We start from the raw sequence: 25,273 nt of genomic DNA, 5'->3' as shown, positions 1-25,273 counted from the left end.
AGGCATGCTGGGACCACAGGACACTTAGATGGAAGCAGCCTTGCTTGGCAGCGTTTTCATCCATGGCTGTTCTGCTTCCAGCTTTACCTAGAACCCCAAGTGAGTGAGCGTCCATTGAGTTTGCCACGAAACAGATTGTGTCACATAAAAATTCACCGTGTCTTCTTGAAAGCCAGCTGGGAATCACGAAGAGCTGTTTCAGTTGTCATTCTCGACGTGCTCAGCGCTCTCACTGCAGCAACGACTGTGCCATAATTGTGGGGCGATGCTGGGTTAGTTACCAACACTACCTGTAGCTTGTGTAAGTCGTAGCTACCCGCATAGCTGTGAAGTAGGAAGAATAAAACTCTCTTCGTGGAGAAAGCTGCTGTGCTGAAAGCATGCTAGTGTTCTGGAAGGCTCTGACACACCCTGGTGTTTTCATGGTACCTGAAGGAGGGAGTCGGAGCCGACGTGTGTCTCAGCTGGGGCTTGCCCGGTGTCAGCCCTAACACCGATAGCTGCCAATGCAGGCCTTGTCCTCATGTCTTCACCTTGATGGCGTTGCTCAAAACAGGCAGTCAGACTGCTTGGCTCCTAACGCCTGACGCAGCAAGTGGGAAGCTGTTACTGCCTCAGTGACACCCAGACGAAGCCAGGAAACAGCTGCTTGAGGTTCTCCTCTTTATAACCCACAGGGATATAAAGCGACCGCCTGCATGCCTCTGGGCAGAGCAGACTGCATCAGCCGCCCAGGGTGAAAGACTTCAGGCTGAGAGCACTTTAGGGGACCATCACCACAGTGCCATGGCCGAGAGTGCAGAGCCAGGGACACACAGGGTAGATGAGCAATGCTGTCATGACAAAACAGTCTGGGTGCCAGCTGGGAACCCAACTCCTTGGTACCAACAGTGGCAGCGTGGAGGTAGCCCCACTTTGGTCAGCGTCACCAGAAATGCTAAGGTCATGGGCAGTGGCAGGGTGGGTCCAGACCCTGCCAGTCCTCCTTCGGAGGGTGGTTGAGAGTGCTACACACGTCAGCAACCGTCCCAACTCGGCTCGCCCTGCTCTGGCAAGGCGTGGAAGCACGTAGCAGCACGCTGGCCTGGAGCCCCACCCCATCTGCAAAATAATTAGGTTCCCCTCTCTTCATCTCCATCCCCGTTCACACTCTTGGTCTACTTGAGAGAATCCAGCAACCTTGAGCCCTGGACACTCGCCTCCAGCAGTAAGCTGCTGTCCGAGTCAGCCAAACACATCAGTAACACGATAGAAACTCAGGTCAAGTGGTGATGGGAAATGGCCAGCTTGAGGCCGCGGCCGGACTGCTCCTGACTAAATGTAACCCTAGCAGGGCAGCCGCAGGTGGTCATTACTGAGGAGCATGCTCTCCGTCTTTCTAAAGGGCAACTAAGAAATGGTGCAAGAATATGCACTCCACACCATTTTAAAAATCACTTAGCATTCTTTATTCATTGAAAAAAAAAAACTATGTCATTAAAGATGACTTTTCCTTGTAAACTGACCAGAAAGTGTGGCCTCTATTTTCGGCTACTTGATTGTTTAAATACATCAAGGATAGATAAGTATTATGATGTAAGCATAAAAAAGAGACAGATCAAAAATACAGCGTCTTGGAACCCACTGTCTGGTGGCTCTGTTATGTCTCCTCAGTCTCCCGGGGAGGCCCGGTTCCGTGTCAGCCGTCACAGGACAATGGCAGTGCAGGCAGCTGCCCCTCAGAAGCTGTGAAGGCAGGCCAGCCAGTGCAGAGTGCTCCCTGACCATGACCAACAGAACAGCAGCATGGGAGGGAAGGAAGCATTACAACACACTCTCCACGCAGTCTGCGGTACAGTGTGACGCGAGGGCAGACTCTTCACGTCACAACCCTGGGTCAAAGCACAGGTCCCTCGGGTCAGGGCCAGGCCAAGTCCTTCCTCAGCGTGGTCTCCTGTCACTCAGAAGTTACCTAGCAACAAGCAGCCATCCATATGTGTTCTTCCCTTGGGCACCCTCCTTGCCTTTAAGTGTTCTCTGGGAATATGGCAGATTTAAGTGTGCGTGCCGCTCAACAGGGCACAAGAACTCCAGCATTCACAGGTTCCCTCACTCCTGGGAGAACAAGGACTAGCTGTTGTTGCTTTCTTGATCCCTAAAGCCATCTGAAGTTCTAGTGAGACATTATCAAGGTGAAGTCACGGTCACTCCTTGGAGGGTTCCACAGGTTCAATCTGTGAGCCTGCTGACTGCCCACCCTTTGTTGTAGGAGTTGGAGAGGGGTTCAGTAAAGAGAGCTGCTTTACTGAACCTAAAAAGAAACAGGCACATCTGGGGCTGTGGGAAATGTTTTCTGTGATCTTGCAACGCACATGAGGAAATCCTGTTACATTCCAGAGGAAAGGCTGAGGCTAGGCACCTAAAGGAAACAAGCAATGAGCAGAAATCATGAAAATATAGACCCCCAGGGGTGGGGCCTCAGCAGCCTGTGTGATGTCCATGTGTGGGCAGATGATCACATAGATGTCCACGTGTGAACAGATGATCACATAGATGTCCACGTGTGAACAGATGATCACATAGATGTCCACGTGTGAACAGATGACCACATAGATGTCCACGTGTGGGCAGATGACCGCACAGTTGTCCACATGTGAACAGATGATCAGATAGATGTCCACGTGTGGACAGATGATCACATAGATGTCCACGTGTGGGCAGATGACCACATAGATGTCCACGTGTGAACAGATGACCAGACAGATGTCCACGTGTGAACAGATGATCACATAGATGTCCACGTGTGGGCAGATGACCGCATAGATGTCCACGTGTGAACAGATGATCAGACAGATGTCTACGTGTGAACAGATGATCACATAGATGTCCACGTGTGGGCAGATGACCGCATAGATGTCCACGTGGCCACCCTGGCTGTCCCCTTCCTGCAGCTGGACTATGTCCGGCAGAGCTTCAGCGGGAAGTTCTCTGTGATGAGGTGGTCAGCATGAAGAAGGACCACCACGTTGACCTCAAACTCTGCAGGGAAGAGAGAGATGGTCACTCTAACAGTGAGGAGGCAATGTCCAGGTGCCGCTTGGAATTCTGTCCTTAACTCCCATTCAGTGTCTCCCTGCACTTTCTGTAGGACCAGTGAGACCATGCTGATATGTGACTCCACTATAAACTTTCTACTCAGCTGGTGGGCCAGCATCTGGTTTAGCTACACCTGTACCTCCAGCGCTTGAGAAGCAGAGGCAGGAGGGAGGCAGGGAGCTTGAGGCCAGCCTGAGCTACAGAGCCAGTCCCAGTATGGTTTATGGTATGGGCAGAGACACCAGCACCACACTACAGAAACTCCACTCTGGGCAGGGCTCTGTGGTGTATATACTCATACACAGACACATAGATATAATTAAAAATAATAAATTACATAAACATGGAGAAGTGTTTTCCCAGGGTAAGTCACCAGGGGTCACAGCGGCCACCACATCTGTGGAAGGTGGCCAGTGCAGAAAACAACATGGCAGCAGTATCCACGCTGGCTTTACGGGTGTGCAAAACGCTGCAGTTACAGAGTTACGGAAATCTGTACACGTTTCACAGAGTCACTGAGGCCAGCAGGGTCAGGTTCACTAGAGAGGCCACCGTGTGTAGCTGTAAAATTATACCCCAAGCGCAGTGGGAAAGCCCCAGAATGTTGGAGATGCAAGGACTGAGAAACTTCTGCCAAGGGTAGCTGTGGCCAAGAAAAGTTGGCCATGCAGCCATTACTGCTGTATGCAGTAGAACTGGATGGGTGGGGCGACCCGAGGCTACAGGAACCCCAGGTGCTAGACATGGGGACAAGACTTGATGTTTGACTTGCTGGGTTAGTATTGCTTTGGTTTTTTTTTTTTTTTGCTTTGGCCCTGTTGCTGCTCCCTTTTCTGGATGGGAATGTGTTTTTCTATGCCTGTGCTGAAAGTACGCTGGTTGTCCTTTGATCTTACAAGGACTCACAGCTGCGTCTCAGAAGAAACTTTGGTCTTTAGACCTCTGTTAAACTGAAGATCTTGGGGACTTTTTGTTTTGTTTTTCGAGACAGGGTTTTTCTGTATTGTTTTGGAGGCTGTTCTGGAACTCGCTCTGTAGTCCTGGCTGACCTCAAACTCACAGAGATCCACCTGCCTCTGCCTCCCAAGTGCCGGGATTAAAGGCCTGCGCCACCAACACCTGGTTCATGGGACTTTTTAAGTTGAATGAATGCTGTTGTTGTAAGATGATGTGTTCTGGTGTAAGCTGTCAGAGTGGACTTGTGGTTAATCTTTATGGAGTCATGTAAGAGGCATCTCTCTTGGTATATCTTCAAGGGAATTTCTGGAGATGTTTAGCTGAGGAGGGGAGATCTGCCTTGAATGTGGGCGGCACCATTCATGGGATGGGTCTTAGCCTGGATAAAAAGAAAACCACCAAGAGAGCAAACCTGATGGCAGCATTCATCTCTGTCGTCCGGTCCACCTAGGTGTCAGCAGGCAGCCTCCAGTAGTGGCCTTCCCACCGCAATGGGCCAAACTCCCGAGCTGGGACCCACAATAAGCCCAGCTCCCTTCACTGTCCCTCCTCAGCATTTAGTCGCACACTGACAACTCTGAAGGCTTCTATAGACCCATGGTGTCTTTGAAGGAGGCTTTCAATAGGTGGGCTTGCTGAGCCAAAGGGCTGAACGCTGTGGGCTGTGACCACTGCAACCCTGTGGACAACGCCCTTCCCACAGGCCCCCGGGCCAGGCTGCTCACCCACTTTGAAGTTAGTGGTCTCCAGGGTTGGGCAGGTGAACAGTCGGGGGAAGACCATGTACAGAGGGACAGAAAGACCTCTACAAATGTCCCCATCAGCGATTTGGATATTCTGGATCTCTGTGGCATCACGGGCATAGCCTTCTGCACACCCTGGGGAAAGAGGAAACACCATGGGGTCAGGACACCATGACACCAAAGCAAACTGGTCAACAAACCCTTGTAGTACCGTACCAAACAGCAACAACACATTTACCTACTTCTCCAGTTTGTCCTTCAGGACTAGGAATCCCCCCACACACACACACTTCTCAATTCCTTAATCATCATCACGCTGGCCTTAAGAGCTCCCAAGACTCCCAGTGCTGGGGAACCTAATGCCCCATGTGTATTCCAATGACCACACGCAAGTGTGAGTAGGTCACGACGGTCACCAGAATAGCGGTGAGGTCCCAGGCACACCTGCTCTGTTACAATATGTTCTGCACCACGTTAGGACTACAGGGAGGGATGGCTTAGTGGCTGACAACATTTTCTGTTCTCATCGAGGACCCACATAAGGCAGGTCACGATTGCCTCTTAACTGCAGTTCTAAGGGATCCAGTGCTCCTTCACAGGCCCACAGGTACCTACACACGAGCCACAGACACACTAGAGCAGGGGACACATGACGGCTTCTGTTACATTACAACAGGTGAGGCACAGTTAGCCAGCCTGGGAGAGCTCCATATTATAACAGCCCTCTCCTGAGACAACCCCACAACCCGTCATGAAGACAGTCACCCCCCGAAAGCTCTCACTCAACACTGCTGTGCCGGGGGCGAGGCTCCCAATACACAACTCTCGGGAAGCACATCTATAGCTATTCACATGAATTTCCAGGCAGCCTAAGCCTAGGAACACGGTCATCAACTCAGCAAAACGAGGCTGCCATCTTCCCGATGTGTTGCTTCAGGCCCTTGCTTCACTGTGTTCCACGCAGGGTCTAGGAACCTCATGTACCACTCCCAGGAATCGAGGGGGAGCATTTTTAATCCCGCACCGCCTGACTCCCGGGTACCAGTCCACACCTGAATCAGAACCTTTGAGGACACAGCTTAGGCGTGCCCTCACTAGCAAGCTCCAGGGGAATGGGCACAAGTGAGCTAGAGACCATCTGCTCCCCGGAGCTTCCCGTTGTGACCGCACAGCGCCCCACTCCTCTCAGTGCCGCCCGAGGGGACACGACAGACTCACAGCCTTACCACAGGTCTCCACCCGGACCAGCTGAAGCTCTATGCTCCGGATGGCGGCGTCTGAGTGCTCCACCAGCAGCTCTCCTGTCAGGGGCTGTGTGATGGCACAGTTGGTGGAGTTCAGATGGCCTCTGATGAGGAACTTGGGGAGTGAGGCCCTCTATGACACACAGACATCAGGAACAAAAGGGAAAGAGCCATTGGTTATCACAGTTGCTTGCCTACAAATAAGAACTGAAAACCAAGTTGGGTAATTGTTCTAGAAACTATGCACACCCTGCTGTACAAAACAAGAAAGAAAAACAGTGTCACCATCTTTCAGTGGGCACCCACTCCTAAGGCGCCCTTCATCCACATAAAGGACAAACAGACATGACAGATCTGGAGAATCTTCACCAGGCAACAAGACAAAAAAAATGTTAAAAGCCTGAGAAGTTAACAAGAGTGTTTAAGGACAACCACCCCATCAACCCCAGCCTGAAAAATAAAGAAAAAGAAAAAAGAAAAGAAAAAAAAGATTTAAGAAAAAAGAAAAAGGTAGTCAGTTTTACAATGTTCCCAATTAGGAAGGTTTGAAGCCAATTATTTTCATTTCAAGGCTACTGAAAGAGTGGTGTTTCTCAATGCCTGATGAAAAGCTTTGGGACCCTTTTCTGTAGACAGGAAGCTGGCCAAGGGCAGCTGGCAGTGGCTCTGAAGGAAATAGCTGGGCAGCCACTGTAGGAGTCCTCATCTCTGTCAGCTCCCACTATCCGGCTCCAGGAGAAGCAACATAAGCCACGAATTTAAAATCATTCAGAATTGGTTATTTCCCAGGGGTATAATTAAAATTTTCTGGTATCTACACTAAAAATTTTAACAGTATATCCAAAATGTCATCATTTCTGCGCATGATCAATGAGAAATTTGACTGCTCGCCTGGCATGCATGGAGCTCTGGCTTTAGTCTGGAGTACCACAAACCAGCGTGGAGCACACGCCTGCCGTTCTAGCCCTCAAGTGGAGGCAACAGGACGAGAAGATCAAGGTCACCCTCCACTAAATAACTCAAGGGCAATCTGGGACACGAGACTGTCTCAGAAACACAAAGTATAAGCGATGCTTTGCATTCTCCTATTCAAACTGAGTCTTCGAGACCCGGATGCCACGCGCAGCTCACTTCCTGTCTTAAGTCAGCCAGCCACATCTTGAGTGGCCGCGGTCACACAGGGCTGGTGGCCACCAGATGGGTGCAGCTCTGAACACCAGCAATCTTTACTTGCCAAATCCACTAGAATGTGGGTGGGAGACAGAGGTTGAATCTGTTTAGATAGGTAGATGACAGCAGAGGCTCACACAGGTTTCAGGCAGCCTTGAAAGAGCAACCTCCAGTGCCGTCCTCAAGAGTCCTTCAGACACTCGTGTCCCTCTCCCCTCTCCCCAGCAGTGATGGTGTAAGGTGCACTGCACTTCTGTGAGCCTCATCTCTGCCTCCTGTGCTTTCTGTAGACTTCTTAGTCTACCCCCCAGTTCCTTTTTACTTAGGAAAGGAAAACCACCAGTGACATTTTACAAATAATGATGTGTTATACAAGTTATTCAAAATAAAGCATGTGCCTGGCGGTGGTGGCGCACGCCTTTAATCCCAGCACCCAGGAGGCAGAGGCAGGCAGATCTCTGTGAGTTCCAGACCAGCCTGGTCTACAGAGTGAGTTCCAGGACAGCCAGAACTATTTCACAGAGAAACCCTGTCTTGAAAAACCCAAAGAAAGAAACAAACAAACAAATACATAGAAATAAAATAAAGCCACACTTTTCTCATTTTCCAATACTAAGATGAATGTTTCTGTGTGACAAACACTGTTCACCCAGAAGAAAGGCTACCTACATACAGCTGCCACTCCCTGTATGACACTTTCGACAAAATTCAGTGTCCACTTAGATTCGGGAGAACAGTCTCACCAGGGCTGGCGGGAGACAATCTTATTAATAAATCTACACCAAGAACCAACATGTGAAGAACATGAAAGCGGGGGAGCCCTGAGGAGGTGTGTAGGGGTAGGGCGAGGGTGTTGTCTATAGTAGAAGGGGAGGGAGCGGCACAGGTCCCAAGAAAATACTGCACAAGGCGTACAAGAGTAGGGCACGGAAATCTGCCTGGCCCTAGGACACAATGGTCACTGCCTTCCAGAACCTTCTGAAAGGGGACATCAGTCACGACTCGTGTCCCAGATCTCCCGGACACGCCTTCAACCCGGTTATGAGCACGAGCAAAATGCAGACTTGAGTAAAGAAGCTGAGTCCTAGCCAGAAAAGAGCTGTGGACAGCGCTGCTTGCTCTGAGGACATTTTCTGGAAGTAGAAGGCTGGCCACAGTGGTCCAGAAGAGGCCTGCTGGGAGCTGCCACCAAGATCCCGGCATCCTTGGTTCTCACGTTAAGAAATCTGCTGGAGCTGCGCCAACACCTGTGTCCTTGCTGTCACCCCCACGAGCAGTTCTCTGACTGGAATGCCGGTGAGAGACTGCAGACCGAGCCTCAGTGAGGAGAGACAGGGCCCAGAGAAAGAAAGGAGCGGGCGTGGGGGCAGGAGTAGTGACGCTCAGGCAGGAAGACAGACCAGCCAGGGGCCTGCAGACCGGGTGACGCTGGAGAAGGCCAGCCTGGGCAACACAGTGAGGCATCATCATTTCACAAAAACGGGTCAAAAGCACATGGGGAGCCTTCAAAAGTGCTGTCCTTTCTTCCCCCTTGGTAATGACTGAGCTCAATATGAAATAAATTTGAAAACACCCTTGGGTACAAACGCCATCAGAAACCTCTTGTCACTGACATCTCAATTCTCAACTAAGAACAACTGGGCAGTTAACCGGTCACTGGGTCATGTTACTATGGGAGCCACACACACACGAGAGTGAGGAGTGAGTACCTCTTTGACGTTCTGCAAGGTTTCCGGGGTGATCGTGAAGTCAACAGGACTTGGGGTCAGCTTCCCCTTCTGAGGCTGAAATGGAGGTAAAACCAGTCAGAGAGGTGAGGATGGTGGACAGAGCAGCTTTCCCCCTCTGACTCAAGGAATGTCAGTGCAGGAAGCAAACTGGAAGAAATCAGGGATTTGATTCCAAACAAACAACCCAGGTCCACCCTCCCCCAGAACAGTGTCATCACCAGGGCCCAGATGTCTCAACCTGAGACCTTCCTGCCCACTGTGTGCAGAGTTGAACCACACTGGCTAGTGCTGTCTGCCATTAGCTAAATAGCTGTCCACCTAGAAGGAACATTCCAGAATCTATTCACAGCCAGGCTACACGGAAGCCTGCCTGGCACCACACCTAAGGGCCAGGATCCAAAAGGTCAGCAAGACCCAAGAACCACTCACTTCCCAAAGACTTATCCCAGAGTGCGCTTTTCAATACCCTCTAGATGGATGGGTTCACGTGTTCCTAGAATGTTCTTCCTGCTGCCGAGAGAACACTGAACTTGTAAACCACATGCCAGAGTGAACACAGCCTCTCTCTGAGGCCTCCACTGACAGCTCTCTTTTCTTTTCTTTACCTATTTTGAGACAAAGTCTCCCTACACAGTCCTAACTGTCTTGAACCTCACGGTGTAGACCAGGCTGGCTTTGAAGTCACAGAGATCTCCCTGGCTCTGCCTCCCTCATGTTAGGATTAAAGGCGTGCGCCACACCTGGCCTTCCTGGTTTTTTTGAGACAGTATCTCACCATTCTGTCGACAGCACAGGGCGGCTCTGAGCACACTATGTAGCCCAGGCTAATCTGGATTCCTGGTGACCACCCAGCTTCCAGCCTTGGCAGCACTAGAGTTACAAATATCCAGTTACTGGAGGCCCTGTGGTGACACAGCACCATGAGCAGAGACGGGCCCTGGGGAATGCAGCCACTGCCCTGGGCCTCCTCACCCTAGTCACGGGGGAGGGGCTTCAGAGAGGCCCTGGGCTGAGTTGAGACTCTGCTGGTCACAAAATGTAAGTCTGTTTCAGGACATAAAGCCCTAACAGGTGAGGGCCGCTGATGAAGGCTCTGAGGGACTTGTCATGAGCTCCCCCAAGTGGCTGCAGCAGCAGTGGCGGGGGTCCAGCTACCCAAGATGGCATGGACGGGCAGTCTTAAAAAATCTGTACTGCAAACTACGGGCTAAAAGTGCGAGGACGAGAAAGAGACAGGCCTGCGCCTCCCGATGTTCTCACAGGGCACCGAGCGCCAAGCACGAGAGCCGCCCGTGTCCGCTGTGTTTGCCACGGCAACTGGGGGTCAGGTGGGTGCTCCCTTTGCAGAGAGGGACAGTGAGGATGCTCGCTGAGGCTGTAAAACGGTGTTTCCGGGTGAGGTGAGACCCAGAAGGTGGTGTCACAGAGGCAGTGCCCACGCTGCTGCTCAGGTCTCCACTGTCTCATCCAGACCCAGCTTGCTGGCTTGTCAGCAGTGCTACCACAGCTCACGACAGCCGAGGGCCCCGAGGGAAGGCTTACAGCAGAGTGAACGATGAATTCACAGGTCTTGCTCAGGTCCTTGGCCAACAGGGACCGCCGCATGTCACAGCGCAGTGTGTACTAGAGGAGAAGCAGGAGAGAGACATCATCTCAGGAGACGTTGTTCTTATCTAGACACAACATCCAAAGTGATGAGCAGTCGACACATTTTCAGGACACTTTGGCCAATGGGTGTGTCTCACACAGTTGATATACGCCAGAGGAACTAGTGTGCAGTTAAGGCATCTCTAAACCAAACACGGGCAGCTGCCCCCACGGGCAGCGTGTAGGAGGTAAGAACCAGGCAGCAGAGCACTGGGGGAGCAGGCTCCATGCAGCTGTCCCCCTCTGTGTGTGCCCAGACAAACCACAACCCGAGTGCAGCTTCCCTCTGCAGCCCCAGGGATAGGTTGACTGTGAGGGGGTCCACGAGCCCCACGTGAACACCCAGGAGCAGCCTCGGGCGCCTCCCAAGTACCACACTGGATGCTAAGTGTGGGGCACCAGACTCAAGTTGGGCCACACTGTCCTGAAGAGTTCTTCATCTACAAACAAGGAGCCACGGGTGATCCATCGGATGAGTAAAGAAAACAAAACAGGACTACAGGGAATCCCAAAAACCATTGCTGTGTGTTAAAGAAGAAATAAAGATGGTATTTTTAAAGATTAGAAATTCAGAGACGCAGAAGTAAGAAGGCTGATATTGCCGGGCGTTGGTGGCGCACGCCTTTAATCCCAGCACTCGGGAGGCAGAGGCAGGCAGATCTCTGTGAGTTCAAGGCCAGCCTGGTCTACAAAGTGAGTTCCAGGACAGCCTCCAAAGCCACAGAGAAACCCTGTCTCGAAAAACCAAAAAAAAAAAAAAGAAAAAGAAAAAGAAGGCTGATATTAAGTTGCACATCCAGACACCACAGAGCCAGCCTCCTCTCCCAGCCCTGTCCGCTGGTCTCCAGTCAGAGCCTCTTGTGAACTGACGGGCAGGAGGGAGGGGCTCAGGAGACAGCAGCTTTGCCTTGCTTGTTCCTTTCTTGAGTGAGTGGTGGTTTTTCTGAGCTTGTCACTGCCAGAGTCCCTGCTGTGAGGATCTCTAGTCCTTCCCAGGAACCAGGTACTGCAGTGTGGTCCCTACTGCTTACTTGGTTGCAGCACAAAAACTGTGGCCTTAAATCCCTGGCCATGAGCTGAGGCAGCTCAGAAACCACCTTAGCGCTAAACTTTGGGAGCCAGGGTGTGGCCAAGAGGCACTTGCTTAATGTGTGCCTAGCTCTGGGTCCCTTCTCAGCATAACTTAGACCCAGACCCTCATACAACTGTTCAGTCAGGTTACTTGTTGCTTTAATCTTGTAGGAAAAACTTTTGAATTGTGTCAAAAGTAATGTTCATAGCCAAGACTGTATGCATAGCTATGAATCTTCTAGGATGCTACACTCTCAAAGAGCAACCTTCCCACATGAAATAAGTTCCTGTATATTTAGGTACTGCATGGAGATAAAACATTTTTATAAGAATCATCTCTTGCCTATAAGGATCTAAAAATGTATTTATGTGTATATGAAGTGTATATATATATATTCTCTAGGGAGACTGCAATCTGTTCTCCCCAAACCAGACAAGCTCACTTAGGAATGGTGTGTGTGTGTGTGTGTGTGTGTGTGTGTGTGTGTGTGTGTCTGGACTGAAGTGAGCCTCTCTCTCTCTGGCTTAGCTCGTCCCATTCTTTTCCCAGCCCTTCAACAGTTCAGAAGAGCTAGGTAAAGCCAGAACTATTTTTTCCTTTTTTGGTTTTTCAAGACAGGGTTTCTCTGTATTGTTTTGGAGGCTGTCCTGGAACTCGCTCGGTAGACCAGGCTGGCCTTGAATTTACAGAGATCTGACTGCCTCTGCCTCCCGAGTGCTGGGATTAAAGGCATGTGCCAGCCCAAGCCAGAACCTTTCTAAAGGACTCGAGGAAACAATTTTCTTTTTACTGAGTCATAGGCCCAGAAGATGTAAGCTACACCTGTCCCGTGGCCACCAGCTTTCTCTAACAAGGGACAAGATATCCAGGGGACAAAGCCAGTACACAAGAAAGCCAAGCTCAAACATTCTGGGGCCCTGGTATCCAATCTGGCCAAGCCACTCCACTCCCCTGGAATTTAGGCCAATTTAAGTTCACTCTACAATCTGTGAAAGGAAGGTGTGAGTCACAGACATCCACTTTGGTCTCTATACATGAAGGGCGAGACCAGTCATTTGTAAATGAGTGGATCATGTGATTTGTTGGGGCATAGCAAGGTGAACAAAGAGCAACTTCTCTGTGTGCTGTAGGAGGGGTCAAGTCCTCCCTGTCTTCTGTTTCAGTCAACTTACAGTACTGCTATTCGAGCTGTTGCAAGGGGTGAAGCTCGGTGGTTAAAAGCACTGGCTGCTCCTGCAAAGGACCTGGATTTGATTCCAGTGGCCACATGGTGGCTCACAACCATCTCTGTTTAGCTCGGGGACTTGATGCCCTCCATGGTCACTGCTTACATATGGTGCACAGACACATGCAGGGAAACACCCACACATGAATGAATGTTTTAAAAAAGAGTTGTTGCTTGTGCACGCCTTTAACCCCAGCACTCCAGAGGCAGATGCAAGTGGAGCTCTGTGAGCCGAGGCCAGCCTGGTCTATATATGACTTCCAAACCACAAAGAACCAAAGCAGTTGTTAAAGAGCTACTATCATGTGCTCATCACTCTCGGCTACTCACTGTGTGTGACATTCTGGTGACAGGCCATTTTCTCACTGACCTCCTAGCAGCAAGGTCAGCCTCCAAAGGCAGGCTGCCGGAGGAGGCTCACAGAGGCGGGATTTGAACTGACCCCTGCCCACTGCCAAAACCTATACCAAATCCTTGCACAACATGATGGCAGGGATGTAACTGGAGCCCAGATCTGCGCTGCTGTCAACCCTGGTCTTCTTACTTGTAACTAGGTTTCCCAGTCCTATGGGGTGAGCGTGTGGGGAGAGCCACAGAGGACAGCAGGAGGAGGCCAGGCTTGAGCAAAGTCACCAAAGGTTGGATTTCGCTAAGGTTCAGATTTATGTGTTTGTGTGTGGGTGTCTACATGTGAATATGCACATGTGAAGGGGGACGCTCATGGAGGCCAGAGGCAGGGGATTCCCCTGGAGCCAGAGCTACAGGAGGCTGCGGTGCTAGGAACTGAGGTCTGCAAGAGAGTACGGGTGCTTTTCACCACTGAACCATCTGACCAACGCACGCACGCACCACACACGCACCACACACGCACACGCGTTATACAAGAGCAGTACGGGTGCGTCTCACCACTGAACCATCTGTCCAACGCACGCTCGCACACACGCACACGCGTTATTTTTAACTATGAAAAGGGAGACTAGAATTTTTATAAATTAATTCTGAATATGAGATTTTAGCAGACATCTTAAGCAGTGAGAAACTCTTTACAATTTTTTTTCCGAGACAGGGTTTCTCTGTATTGTTTTGGATCCTGTCCTGGAACTCGCTCTGTAGACCAGGTTGGCCTTGAACTCACAGAGATCCGCCTGTCTCTGCCTCCCGAGTGCTGGGATTAAAGGCGTGCGCCACCACCGCCCGGCGCATCTTTACAATTTTTAAAGACACTTGGGGCTATGTACAGTTCCATTGTAGCTGAGGTTAACCCTGAAGCGGGGAAAGTCTGATGACCAAGGAAAAAGTTGGCATCATTAGCTGTGCTAGAGAACCAGTCACACATTAACACTCTTGCGTCTAAGAGGCCCAGTACATGCACTCATTCTACAGTTGTATTCTTAGCAGAATCTGGAAAAGGAGGAGACTTCCAATCTAACTTTAAATAAATCAGTTTTTTCTCTCATGTGACAATAAACAAAGGAGACTATGACCAGAAAAAGTGACCTCATTTCAATGGGTTTCCTTTTCAATTTCCTTTTGTGTGGTGAGCACCACGGTGTACCTGCAGAAGTCACAGGACAACTTCTACCATGCAACGCTTGGAGAAAGAACTCAGGCCTGGCAGCAGGCATCATTACCTGCTGAGCCGTGCAGTGCCAGCCCCTCACTCGGTTTTCTTTTTTTTAATTATGTGTATGTGTGCTGTGTGTCTTTGGTTATATACATATGTGTTCAGGTGCCCACAGAGAGGCATCAGATCCCCTGGAGCCGAGTTCCAGGTAGCTGTGGACAGCCCACGTGGGTGCTATAAACCAAACTGGGTCTCTCAAAGAGCGGTGCCCAGTGCTGACTGCTGGGCGCTCTCCAGCACCACTGCTGCTTCTTAGACTTACTTTATGTGTGTGCATTCGTGTGCCAGCGCCCGTGCCTGTGTGCTGCTGCTTCAGCCGGTGTGACAGAGGGCGCCGAAAACATTTTCTTCATGGGAAAGCAGCTTTTGCACCAGGACACACCAAGACTAAACCTTAAGTTAACTCTCCCAAATGTTTTGAAAATAATTTTTTTTAATGTGCTAGGTTTTTCAGCAAGTGAGTGGCACTGACTAAGTGCAAATGTGATGAACTTAAACTAGACCAAGAAACCAAGCGCCTCTCTAATTCCCTGCCTTTCTGTGCATCCTGAGACTTCAGGGCTTTTCACTCAGCACGAGCAGACCACACAGAGGTATCTTTCTTCGCTCTGAATGAAGGAAGCGGCTCTTTCCCTGGCTGGGTCACGACTGGGCTCTGCTCCTGAGACAATAGCAACTGTGAAAGCCATCCCTCACCAGTAGAGGTAGACAGGAAGTCATAAATCCACTTCCCCTCATTTACAAGGTTTCCTCAGTGAAGAGTACAGCCTGTGTTGGAGCGGCAGCCTTTGGTATTACACAAAGAGACAGTCATAAGAATAAAACAGACAAGTTACTGCGGGTGCCAGGAAGAGACTGAAGCAGTTCTGTGCCCCTGACGGTGCCACTGTGGCCTGAGGAAAATCCAGAGAAACAAAGGAACTTTCAGGAAGCATTTATAACCATGGTTCCTACTCATCACAGGGTCACCGGGGCTTAGGGTAACAACCGCTGCAGCATGGGTGAGGCTCAGGCTTTAATGTCTAGCACAGCAAAAACAGTAACTCACACAAGATGGAGTTAGCAGGACAGAACGAGAAGTCGACACAGCATGAGCACTGTTAGAGCCTTGAGCTCAGCTACCTCAGTGAAGGAGAGCAGGCAAGCTGGGCTTCGGCAGAAAAACAAATGCATCATGTCTGGGGCGGGAACTCACCTGGATGTTCACAAACACGCCGTGGTAGGTCTCGTACAGGACTTTGCTGCCCTTCACATGCAGAGGAAACTCAAAGGGAATCTCGGTCTTGCCGCTGGGCAGCTTTCCTGGCTTCAGCACGTCTATAGTACTGCTGAGGATCTGGATGGGCTGCAACACAAGTCCACGTCAGCCTCAGCGCAGTCACGCTGGCCGCACCAGGGAACACGCACACAGTCATGCTAGCACCAGGGGACACGCACACACAGTCACGCTAGCCGCACCTGGGGACACGCACACACAGTCACACTAGCCGCACCAGGGGACACGCACACACCGTCCCGCTGGCAGCACCACTGCTCCTGGTGTGTCGGCAGCTCGGGGCGGGGCTGGACACAGACAACAAGCTGCTTCTGGGTTTTAAGTCTGCACGGTAATGGTTCATTTTCTCACTACACTTAGTTAATGTAGTGTGCGTGCGTGCGTGCGTGCGTGTGTGTGTGTGTGTGTGATGCACACATGCCACCAGCTTACATGCTAGCAGGACACAGAAGTGACTCACACTGACTTCAGGCTGCTCTGTAAGAACTGAAACTGTGAGGGACACGAACCCTGCCAAGTGACCACAGCTACCAAGGCATGCGGCAAATACACAGCATCCGTCGGCACAGTGCGCCCACGGCAACAGTGCGCCCACGACAACAGTGCGCCCACGGCAACAGTGCCGTGCACAGCAACAGGGCTGCGCTGGCTCTTACCTTCACGGAATTGTAAAAGGCTTCGAACACGCCCACACTTTTGGCACTGAGCTGCAGGTTTACAGTCCCTTCCATTGTCAAGGACACACCCTGGTGCTGGACGGAGTCCTTGCTAGTGATGACCACCACACCAGAGAGCATTTCCTGGGGACAAGAGACAGCGTCCAGTCAGAACAGCACACCCCTGAGCAACCCGGTTGAGATCCACACACTCTGGAGATGTCCCCGCCCGACAACAGTGATGCCTGGACGGAGAACGCACTGGGTCCTCCCCCAATGCCGCCCTCCAGAGGCATCTTCGGTCCTGGCTGTTAAGGTCCCACCTGAAGTCTGGATCAGAAATACTGCCGGCAAACGGCACCGTGATGGCGGCACAGAGCTGGTGACAACAAATGAAACCTCCAGAGTGGGACAATGCAGATGGTCAGCCCACTCCGACTCTGCTGCTTACTTTATTCCTGTTCTCCAGGGAAGACAGTTTACCGTGTCATGTGCTCTGTGGGATTGCGGGGGAAGTGTGTACCTGTGTCTGGTAAACGTACTAAGTATGTTTTTCATTACCTGCTCCAGAGCCCTGAGATTGACTGAAAAGGGGCCAGCAGGACGGCACAGCGGGTAAGACACTTGCTGCCGAGCTCATGGCCTGAGTTCAATCCCTGGGACCCACGTGATGGATGGGAGAAACATGACTTCCACAAGACATTCTCCGACCTCCACATACAACCACAGAAATAACATTTTCTGAATGATCAGTATTATCTCTACTCTCATCAGAATCCCAGGAGAACTTTATGTTTGTAGAACATAAAAAATACCATAAGCAGATTTACATGAAAGTGCCTCTGAAATAATTTAGCTTCTAAATTTAATTTTAAAATAATTCTGGCCTGGCCTTTAATCCCAGCACTCGGGAGGCAGAGGCGGATCTCTGAGTTCGAGGCCAGCCTGGTCTACAGAGCAAGTTCCAGGACAGCCAGGGCTACACAGAGAAACCCTGTCTTGAAAAATAAAACTTATATACTATGAAATTCCTGTTAAAAACCACTCTTACCAGCCGGGCGTTGGTGGCGCACGCCTTTAATCCCAGCACTCGGGAGGCAGAGGCAGGCGGATCTCTGTGAGTTCGAGGCCAGCCTGGTCTACAGAACGAGTTCCAGGACAGCCTCCAAAGCCACAGAGAAACCCTGTCTCGAAAAACCAAAAAAAAAAAAAAAAAAAAAAACCACTCTTACCTAGACGTTCAACAGAAAGGGGAAAAAATGCATAGCTCCGATTAGCAGCCATGCCTTACCCCAGACATCAGACAGGGGCCTCGGCTGAGGAAACAGGACTTCAGAGGGGAATCCCTTTCCAGTTGAGGATGGCAACAGACCTGGGCATCTTACGAGAAACTCCAGAGGTGTATGGTATCTGGAGAAGCGCTGTGGCCCTGTCATATGAAGATGACCCCTGACCCACAAAAGCTGAGGTAACAAGGGTTAGGGAGAATGCAGCTTCCTGGTGCTCGTATGCAGAAAACATAGGTGGGCAGAATGTTCTAGGCTCTATGTAGGAATGTGAACCTGTGTTCTCCATCAAAGCAGGCAGCAAGGCGCCTCACTGACCCTGAGAAAAACTCAACCCTTCTTGAGGCATATGGCCAGAGTGTCCCCCCTGCTCTGGAGACACTGGAGGTGGACCAGGACCTCACTGCCCAGCCTTAACCAGATCCCCACAGATGAGCCTGGGTGTGCACACAGTGCAAGCTTCCTGTGCACCCCTGGCCTTGTGACCTTCACAGCAAAAACAAGCATCACCTTTGACCAAGAAGACACTTTCCCAACCTTGTCAACAAAACATAAGAGGCCACTCCAGACTGTGTAATGACTTTGTTTCCTGCAATAAAATGGTCAAACCATAGTTTGTACTAAGAAACAGACACAGCCGGGGGGGCAGCAGGATGCACCTGGCCTGCCTAACAGCCGAGGTTTAGACGTGTACCAGAACATTCCGTGTGTACACGTTACATTTTGCTACCATTCTTCTGTCGGTAGGCACACAGGCCGATTGCACACCTTAGCTGTCATGACTAGGGCTGTAAGAAACATTTTCAAAGTTGTACACTGCCCCACTTACTGGAGTGCTGGGGTGCTCTCTGGATGTGCTTTTGTGTACATGCTTGTGAAGAAGCTGAGAAGCTGGCAGATGTGACGGCAGAGCTGAAGGGATGAGGATGGGCAGAGGGGTCACTGTTACCTCTCTTGGAATGTGACTGCTTGAGCCATAAGAACTGGTGACCTATTACCGCAGTCAACTTCTCATTGGGGGGGGGGGTTGAGACAGGGTTTCTCTGTGGCTGTGGAGGCTGTCCTGGAACTAGCTCAGTAGACCGGGCTGGTCTCAAACTCACGGAGGTCTCCCTGTCTCTGCCTCCAGAGTCCTGGGATTAAAGGTGTGAGTCAACACCACCTGTGGACAATTCATTTTTCAGTAAAATTCCAGGATGGGACACCTCTAAGACCTGAGTGCACGGTCTCTTAGGTCTGGGTAACGGAAAGCGGGCACGCTCTCCGAAGACACAGCCTTCTCCTTGGACCCACAGGCAAGGGAGTGACACACTCCTCGAGACTTGGGCCGTGCTCCCTCCATCCTGCCAAGAGTGCTGGCAGCACGATGAACAGCTGTCAAAGTTCACTGCTGTTCTGAGCCCTCTGCCTTCCCTCCTGACATCCTCACAGCCACCAGGATTCTTCTGATGTCCGGTGGGGAAAAGGGTCACTAAGAGTTAACTAACAAGTGACCAAACCACAATTAAGTCACTGTGCTGGGTGGGGAAAATGAGGGAGGGAGGCCATGAACGACTTCTACTTCCTAGGAACGAGCGCTCGGCCCCAGTCTGGCTAGAAAACGCCCCCAGAACTGAGAGGATTCCATTCCCACCAGCACCAACAGCGGCATTTCCACCTTGTTTGCAAAGTAGGACAAAGCCATCGGGTGTTTCTCACACAAGTGACAGCCAGTGTGATATGTATCTACCGGAGCTCTGCGAGGAAGGGTTTTGAGGAGAACACGCTGTTGTCATGCATCAACAAAAGTGAGGTGCGGGGCTGGAGGGGCCCAGCAAGCAGACCTCATTAACTCCACTGCGGGACGGGTCTCAACATGGAGGGTCCCTGCAGGTACCTGCACTCACACGCGCGCGCACGCACTTTAACAACACAACAGAAATACTCTACGTGACATAGTGCTACCCACTTTGGCACTTTCATTTGCTTATCTTCACCCGAGAACTTCCGCATAACAGCTGTAGCAATTTTACTCCCATCTGTCCAGACGTCCTTCTGTGGATGGGTGCAGAGACTGGGGTTCATCCATACAGGGTTAGACAGCTCAGCAATAAAAAGGTAAGAACTACGCTAGGGGGTAACGGTACGCGCCGAAATCCCAAAACTGGGGCGAGGGGGTGTTGTGGGCCTGAGGCCAGTGTGGGCTCCGTAGTTCAGGGTTCTTCATGCACAGAAGCAGTTCCCCGGGACCCTTTCTCTACGGGTCTGCATGAACAACGTGTGGCGGGGCATTACTCAGTGAAAGCTCTCACTTTTCCTCACGTGGGACTCTTCAGTGTTACCACTTTACAGCTACAATGCAACTGTGAGAAGAACAGCCTAGAAACAGCTGATCCCGAAAATGCGGAGGAAAGGAGAACGCATCTGTAGCCACCTGCGTTTGGCAAGCAGTGCAGAGGCCTGAGTGTACACAACACACCCCAGCAGGCGGCTCTACCAAGGGATGCCGTGACGCAACAACCATGGACAGTAAACAGAAGAGTGGCTGCATCTGAACGTCTCAGTGACCCCTTGCTAAGGGGTCAGTCAGTAATCAGGGCAATCATATGACACTGAGGAATGGGCATCACGGAGGACTGTGCCCATATGTTCAGCTGCAGTCACATTTGCCCCCAACCGCCCACCACACGTCCTCTCACTCCTGAGCTGGCGGGCACTGGGACCGCCCACAGAGCATTCTGCCTTGAGTGCAGTGCAGGCCCAGGACAGACAGACAGACCAGTGGGCGCTGACTGGGCCTGGAGAGGAGTCAGCAAAGGGGGAAGGGTGCCAGAGGGGGGCTGTGAACACTGATTATTAACTTGATAGGGTTAGGCAGGAGACCAGCCTCTGCGCTAACACCCTCAGCTTCCTGACTGCAGAGGCCTCCCATCCCTCACCAGCAGCTCCCGCTGTGGACTGTGAGCCGGGAGCAGCCCTTGCTGCTTTGTCAGGGGACTTCTCCTCAGCAGAGTGGGAAGTAGCTAACACGGGGCCGGCTGCCCCACGGCCCTGGGCTGGCTCCACACAGCTGGGCATGGAGCACGGCAGAGGACGGCAAGAGCACCTGGGCAGAGGATGCGGATGTGGACCTCACGGAAGGCCCCGGTAGGCCCTGCAAGCAGCAGGAAGCAGCACTGGGTGAAGCTGGGAAGAGCAATGGCTCACTTGGCAGGGAGAGAGTCCAAGCAGCCCTGACCTGCAGGGTGCACGCTTAGCATGCTTGACCTAACCTGCGCCAGAGCCTAAGGGAAACACATGCCCTGCAGGGGACAGGCGGGCTACCCAGTGTCCAGGCCAGCACGAGAGCAGCAGTGACAAGCACAGAACCACATGACAATTTTCCTGCAGCCCAATTTTCAAACAGGCTGGGACAATTCTCCAAATACCTTCCAGGCATTCCATAAGGGCTAGGTTATGAATCAGGAGACAATCCTCTTCCGGGGTGTTAGGCTACAAGTGGGGAGTGGTCCACTTACAGTCCACAGCTGTGCTTCCTAAGGGTCAGAGCCACCATGACCCTGCAGTCTCTCCTAACTTGAAGATAGCCATCTAAAAATAGCACAGCACTGCAATCCACTTGTTAGGAATCTAGCAGGACAACTGTCTTAGTCACTGTTCTATTACTGTGAAGAGACACCATGGCAGCTTACAAAGCAGAGTGTTTAACAGGGAGTTTGTTCGGTTTCGGAGGGTGAGCGCATGACCGTCATGGTAGGGAGCGAGCGCGCAGGCAGGCGCTGGAGCAGTAGCTAAGGGTATCCTGACCCACAAACCCAAAACAGAGAGTCTGGGCCCCTGTGGGCTTCAGAAACCTCAAACCCCAGTGACACACCTCCTCCAACAAGGCCACACCTCCTAATCCTTCCCGAAAATTCGCACCTACTGCAGACCAAGTATTCAACTGTGTGAGCCTATGGGGCCGTTCTCATTCACACCACCACAGGGATACAGGTGAGCAGGGCGTTTACCTTCAAGTGTGCCTGTGCACCGCGCAGGCGCATGCCTGGTGTCCCCAACGGTCACAAGAGGATGAGGGATCCCGTGGGACTGTGAGCGGGGGAACCGGTTAGGATCCTCTACAAAAGCAGCCAGGGCTGTGAACTCAAGCCCCCTCTCCAGCCCTGGGCTTGCATCATTAAAGAGCATTATAGTTTTGCAACTTTTCGTTAAAAACAGTGAGCTGCTGCGTTTAGGTTTTCCTCTTTATTTTTTAGGAAGAAGTTACATCCCCGACAAGTAAGACAAAATGAACGCAGAGTCCTGGAATCTTTGGTTTGAGTAGGTGGGTAACAGTGACCCCCCCACAGCACAGAAGTCTCTTGTCACGGTGACCTGGCTGTGTTAGGAGTGATCTCCTTTGCATTTCACAACTCTAACATCCAATGGTGTCACATACATAAAACAAATGAATATTTAGATTACAGAAAGATGTACTACAGGGTTCCTCTCCCCAGTGAGCTCCTCCAGCACATCAAGACATAACATAACTCACAACGTCATATGTATTTTTATTCAAGTACCTGTTAGTGCACCACACAAATAACAGAGTGTTGCTACCTTGGGGCTCCAAAGTGCTGGAACCTGTACATCAGCATGGATGCTGACCCTCGGTCCTCCTGTCCACAGTGGGCAGGACCAGACAACAGCAAGCACTCAGGATGCCACGTGTGGAGTAGTGTGCTGCTGTAGTCATTGTGGCAATGGTGCCGAGGGTGAACAGACCATGGGGTGGAGGGGAATAGAACAATACGACTGCTTAGCGTCTGCACCTCTACCATGGTCAAGTTTATGGCCAGCCTGGAAGTATCATCTCGTAATTCTGAAAATACAGCATTTGAGGAGGTGCCATTTCCACCCTACAGATGAGAATATTAAGACTTAGACTCCTGGCCGGGCGGTGGTGGCGCACACCTTTAATCCCAGCACTCGGGAGGCAGAGGCAGGCGGATCTCTGTGAGTTCGAGGCCAGGCTGGACCGACAGCCTCCAAAACAGAGAAACCCTGTCTCGTAAAAAAAAAAAAAAAAAAAAAAAAACCACTTAGACTCCTGAACTTAGAAGTAAAAGGATGGTGACTCCTGACTGCAATCCCAGTATTCCAGACGCTACTACAGGGGGACTGCTGCAACATCAAGACCAGCTGCAGCTACAGAGAGTTTCAGGCCAACTGAGTGACAGACAGATGAAAAAAACGCAGGGAAGTACCTGTCACCAAGCACTACCTGAATTTGACCCACAGGACACACATGGTGGACAGAAAAGTATCGACTGACTCAGTGTCTGTCTCTTTCTGTGTTTGTGTGTGTGTCTTATACACATACTAACATACACACATAAATAAATGTTAAAAGAGAACAAAACAAAATGGAAGTCCGATGGTGGCCCACACCTTTAATCCTAACATTCAGGGAGGCAGAGACAGGTGGGTCTCTGAGTTCTGAGACAGCCAGGGCTACACAAATAAACCATATCTCAAAAACAAAATAAATAAACAAATAAAGGGCTGATTTTTTTGCTGTATCCAAAGTATATCTCTTTGTGTGTGTTTGTATATAAATTTTTAAAACTATTCTATTTATTATGTATACAATCTTCTGCCTGCAGGCCAGCAGAGGGCATCAGAGCTCGTTCAAGGTGGTTGTCAGCCACCGTGTGGTTGCTGGGAATTGAACTCAGGACCTTTGGAAGGACAGTCAGTGCTCTTAACCGCTGAGCCATCTGTCCAACCCCCCTATAAATTTTACCTCTACAAAGAGTAGAGCCACATAGCTTTCAACTGGACTCAGAACTGTTAGTTTTTGCTACATTTGCTTTTGTTCTGTACACACAGGCAGGCACATATTCACATCCAGGCTCTATGGCTAGGCCTTCTGAGGTTACTATGGCAAAGTTCAGTATACAGAAAGGGCTCCCTCATAACTCAGATGCACTGGGAAATTCAGCACTGGCACAAATTCACTGTTCGACACAGCTGTGCAGTATGTTTTGGCCCTCCCCTCCTCTTAAACACTTCCATTGCCTTGACTTTTAAAACTGCATTTGAAATTGTGTGCATACACTTGTATCTTGAGTGGATATGAGCGTGTGAGCGCAGGTGCAACCCAAGACCAGAGGTGTCAGACTCCCTGGAGTGGGAGTCCTGACAGGGTGGGTGCTGGGGAGCCGATCTGAATCCTCTCAGAGGTTAAGTGCCTGCTCCTAACGCCTGGCCCATCTCTCCGGCCCTTTACCTCTTCCGAGGCAGGATCATATGGATCCCAGGCTTGTATCAGACTTGGTATGCAGCAGATGATGGCCATGAACTTGTGACCCTCCTACCTCTAACTCCTGCGTGGTCAGACTACAGGCACCACCAGCACCACCACCACGACTGGTGGTTTTGGCAGCGCCAAGGACTGAACCCTGAGCCTGGTGCACGCTGGGAACTATTTTACAATCGCAGCTACTTCCCCAGGCCGTTTTTTTTATTCCCCTAAAGAATATGCCAATGGTTTGACGGTGTCCCTCAACCGGGTGAGTCAGGGCAAACTGTTGCTTTTATACACGGATGAAATATTGTGGCAGGGATCTAGCATGAGCTACTCTTTCTCGGTGCATCTTGCCACAGCACGGAGTGCAGAGCGGCTTTTACACCGTGTGCCGGCACCTCGGTGGTGTCTGGGCTTTTGTCATTTTTTGGGGGGGTGAGGGGGAGTCTTTGAATGCTGACGGACAGGAAACCAGAAGCAGCTCTTTCCCTTGGTGCGGTGAGGGTGGGAATGGGGGTGTGTCACCGGGATCTTTGTAACTACCGGGACCCCCGTTTTCAGCATGCACTTAAGATGTTGGCCGGCGCTGTGTCCCTTGTCAGCACCGACACCGCAGACTGTGTGCAGACGCAGGCCGTGCGGTGACTCTGGGGTGACGGCGGCTCCTGTTGGGGCGAGCGCTCCGGAAGCGGAGTGCGCATCGCGGGGTGGCACCGCGTCCAAAGCTCTTCTGCAGCCTCGACAGGAGCGAGGGCCGCCTGTCACCTGCTCCCCGTCCATCGGGCCTGGGCCTCGCCCGCCCGCCCGTCACCGCAGCCGCGGGAGCCCGAAGCCCGCCACTTACCCCGGCGTGATACACTTTATTCGCCCTCTTGATCTTGATGTCCAGGGAGGTCCCCATCTCGGAGCATCCGCACGGGCCGCAACTTCCGGCCCCTCGTGACCCGGCCCGCGGCCCCGCCCGTCTCCCGCTGGGTCCCTCGCGGAGCCACGTGACCAGCGTGCCTCCCTCTCTCCCTCCCTCTCCTTCCGGCCCAGGGGCGGGGAGGAGGGGGAGAGGAGAGCGCGCGCACACTTCCGGAAGGCTGCAGGGAGCTCGCGGGTCTCCCGGCGTGCACCGCGGCGAGGCGGGGGCGAGGCGGCGCTCTCCCGTCAGGCTGTGCGCGGAGGTGGGTTTCCGGAAGCGACGGCAGAAACGTGTCCCCCCGCCTCAGTCCTCCCCCCCTCCCGTCATCGGCTTCCTCCTTCCCCGCAGCGGCGCCCGCGCCCGGGTCCTCCCAGCCCTCGGGGCCGACTCGGG

At 51.6% G+C, this 25,273-nt stretch overlaps 1 protein-coding gene across 1 annotated transcript; it reads right to left on the bottom strand.

Moving 5' to 3' along the window:
• Nucleotides 1-1,424: 1,424 nt before the first annotated feature.
• Nucleotides 1,425-25,017, bottom strand: Vps26c (VPS26 endosomal protein sorting factor C). The gene is made up of 8 exons (XM_040750422.1): nt 24,818-25,017; nt 16,420-16,563; nt 15,683-15,832; nt 10,462-10,542; nt 8,899-8,973; nt 6,002-6,152; nt 4,758-4,910; nt 1,425-3,018 (listed from the first exon to the last, which is right to left on the bottom strand). Exons 1-8 carry the CDS (start codon nt 24,872-24,874, stop codon nt 2,936-2,938), a joined length of 894 nt encoding a protein of 297 aa, XP_040606356.1. The 5' UTR covers nt 24,875-25,017; the 3' UTR covers nt 1,425-2,935.
• Between the last annotated feature and the right edge of the window lie 256 nt (nt 25,018-25,273).

Source organism: Mesocricetus auratus, unplaced genomic scaffold (genome assembly GCF_017639785.1).
Source record: "Mesocricetus auratus isolate SY011 unplaced genomic scaffold, BCM_Maur_2.0 Super-Scaffold_100008, whole genome shotgun sequence".
NCBI classification, from domain to species: domain Eukaryota; kingdom Metazoa; phylum Chordata; class Mammalia; order Rodentia; family Cricetidae; genus Mesocricetus; species Mesocricetus auratus.
Note: the sequence above shows the minus strand (reverse complement) of the source record. Positions and strands in the feature narration are given on the sequence as shown.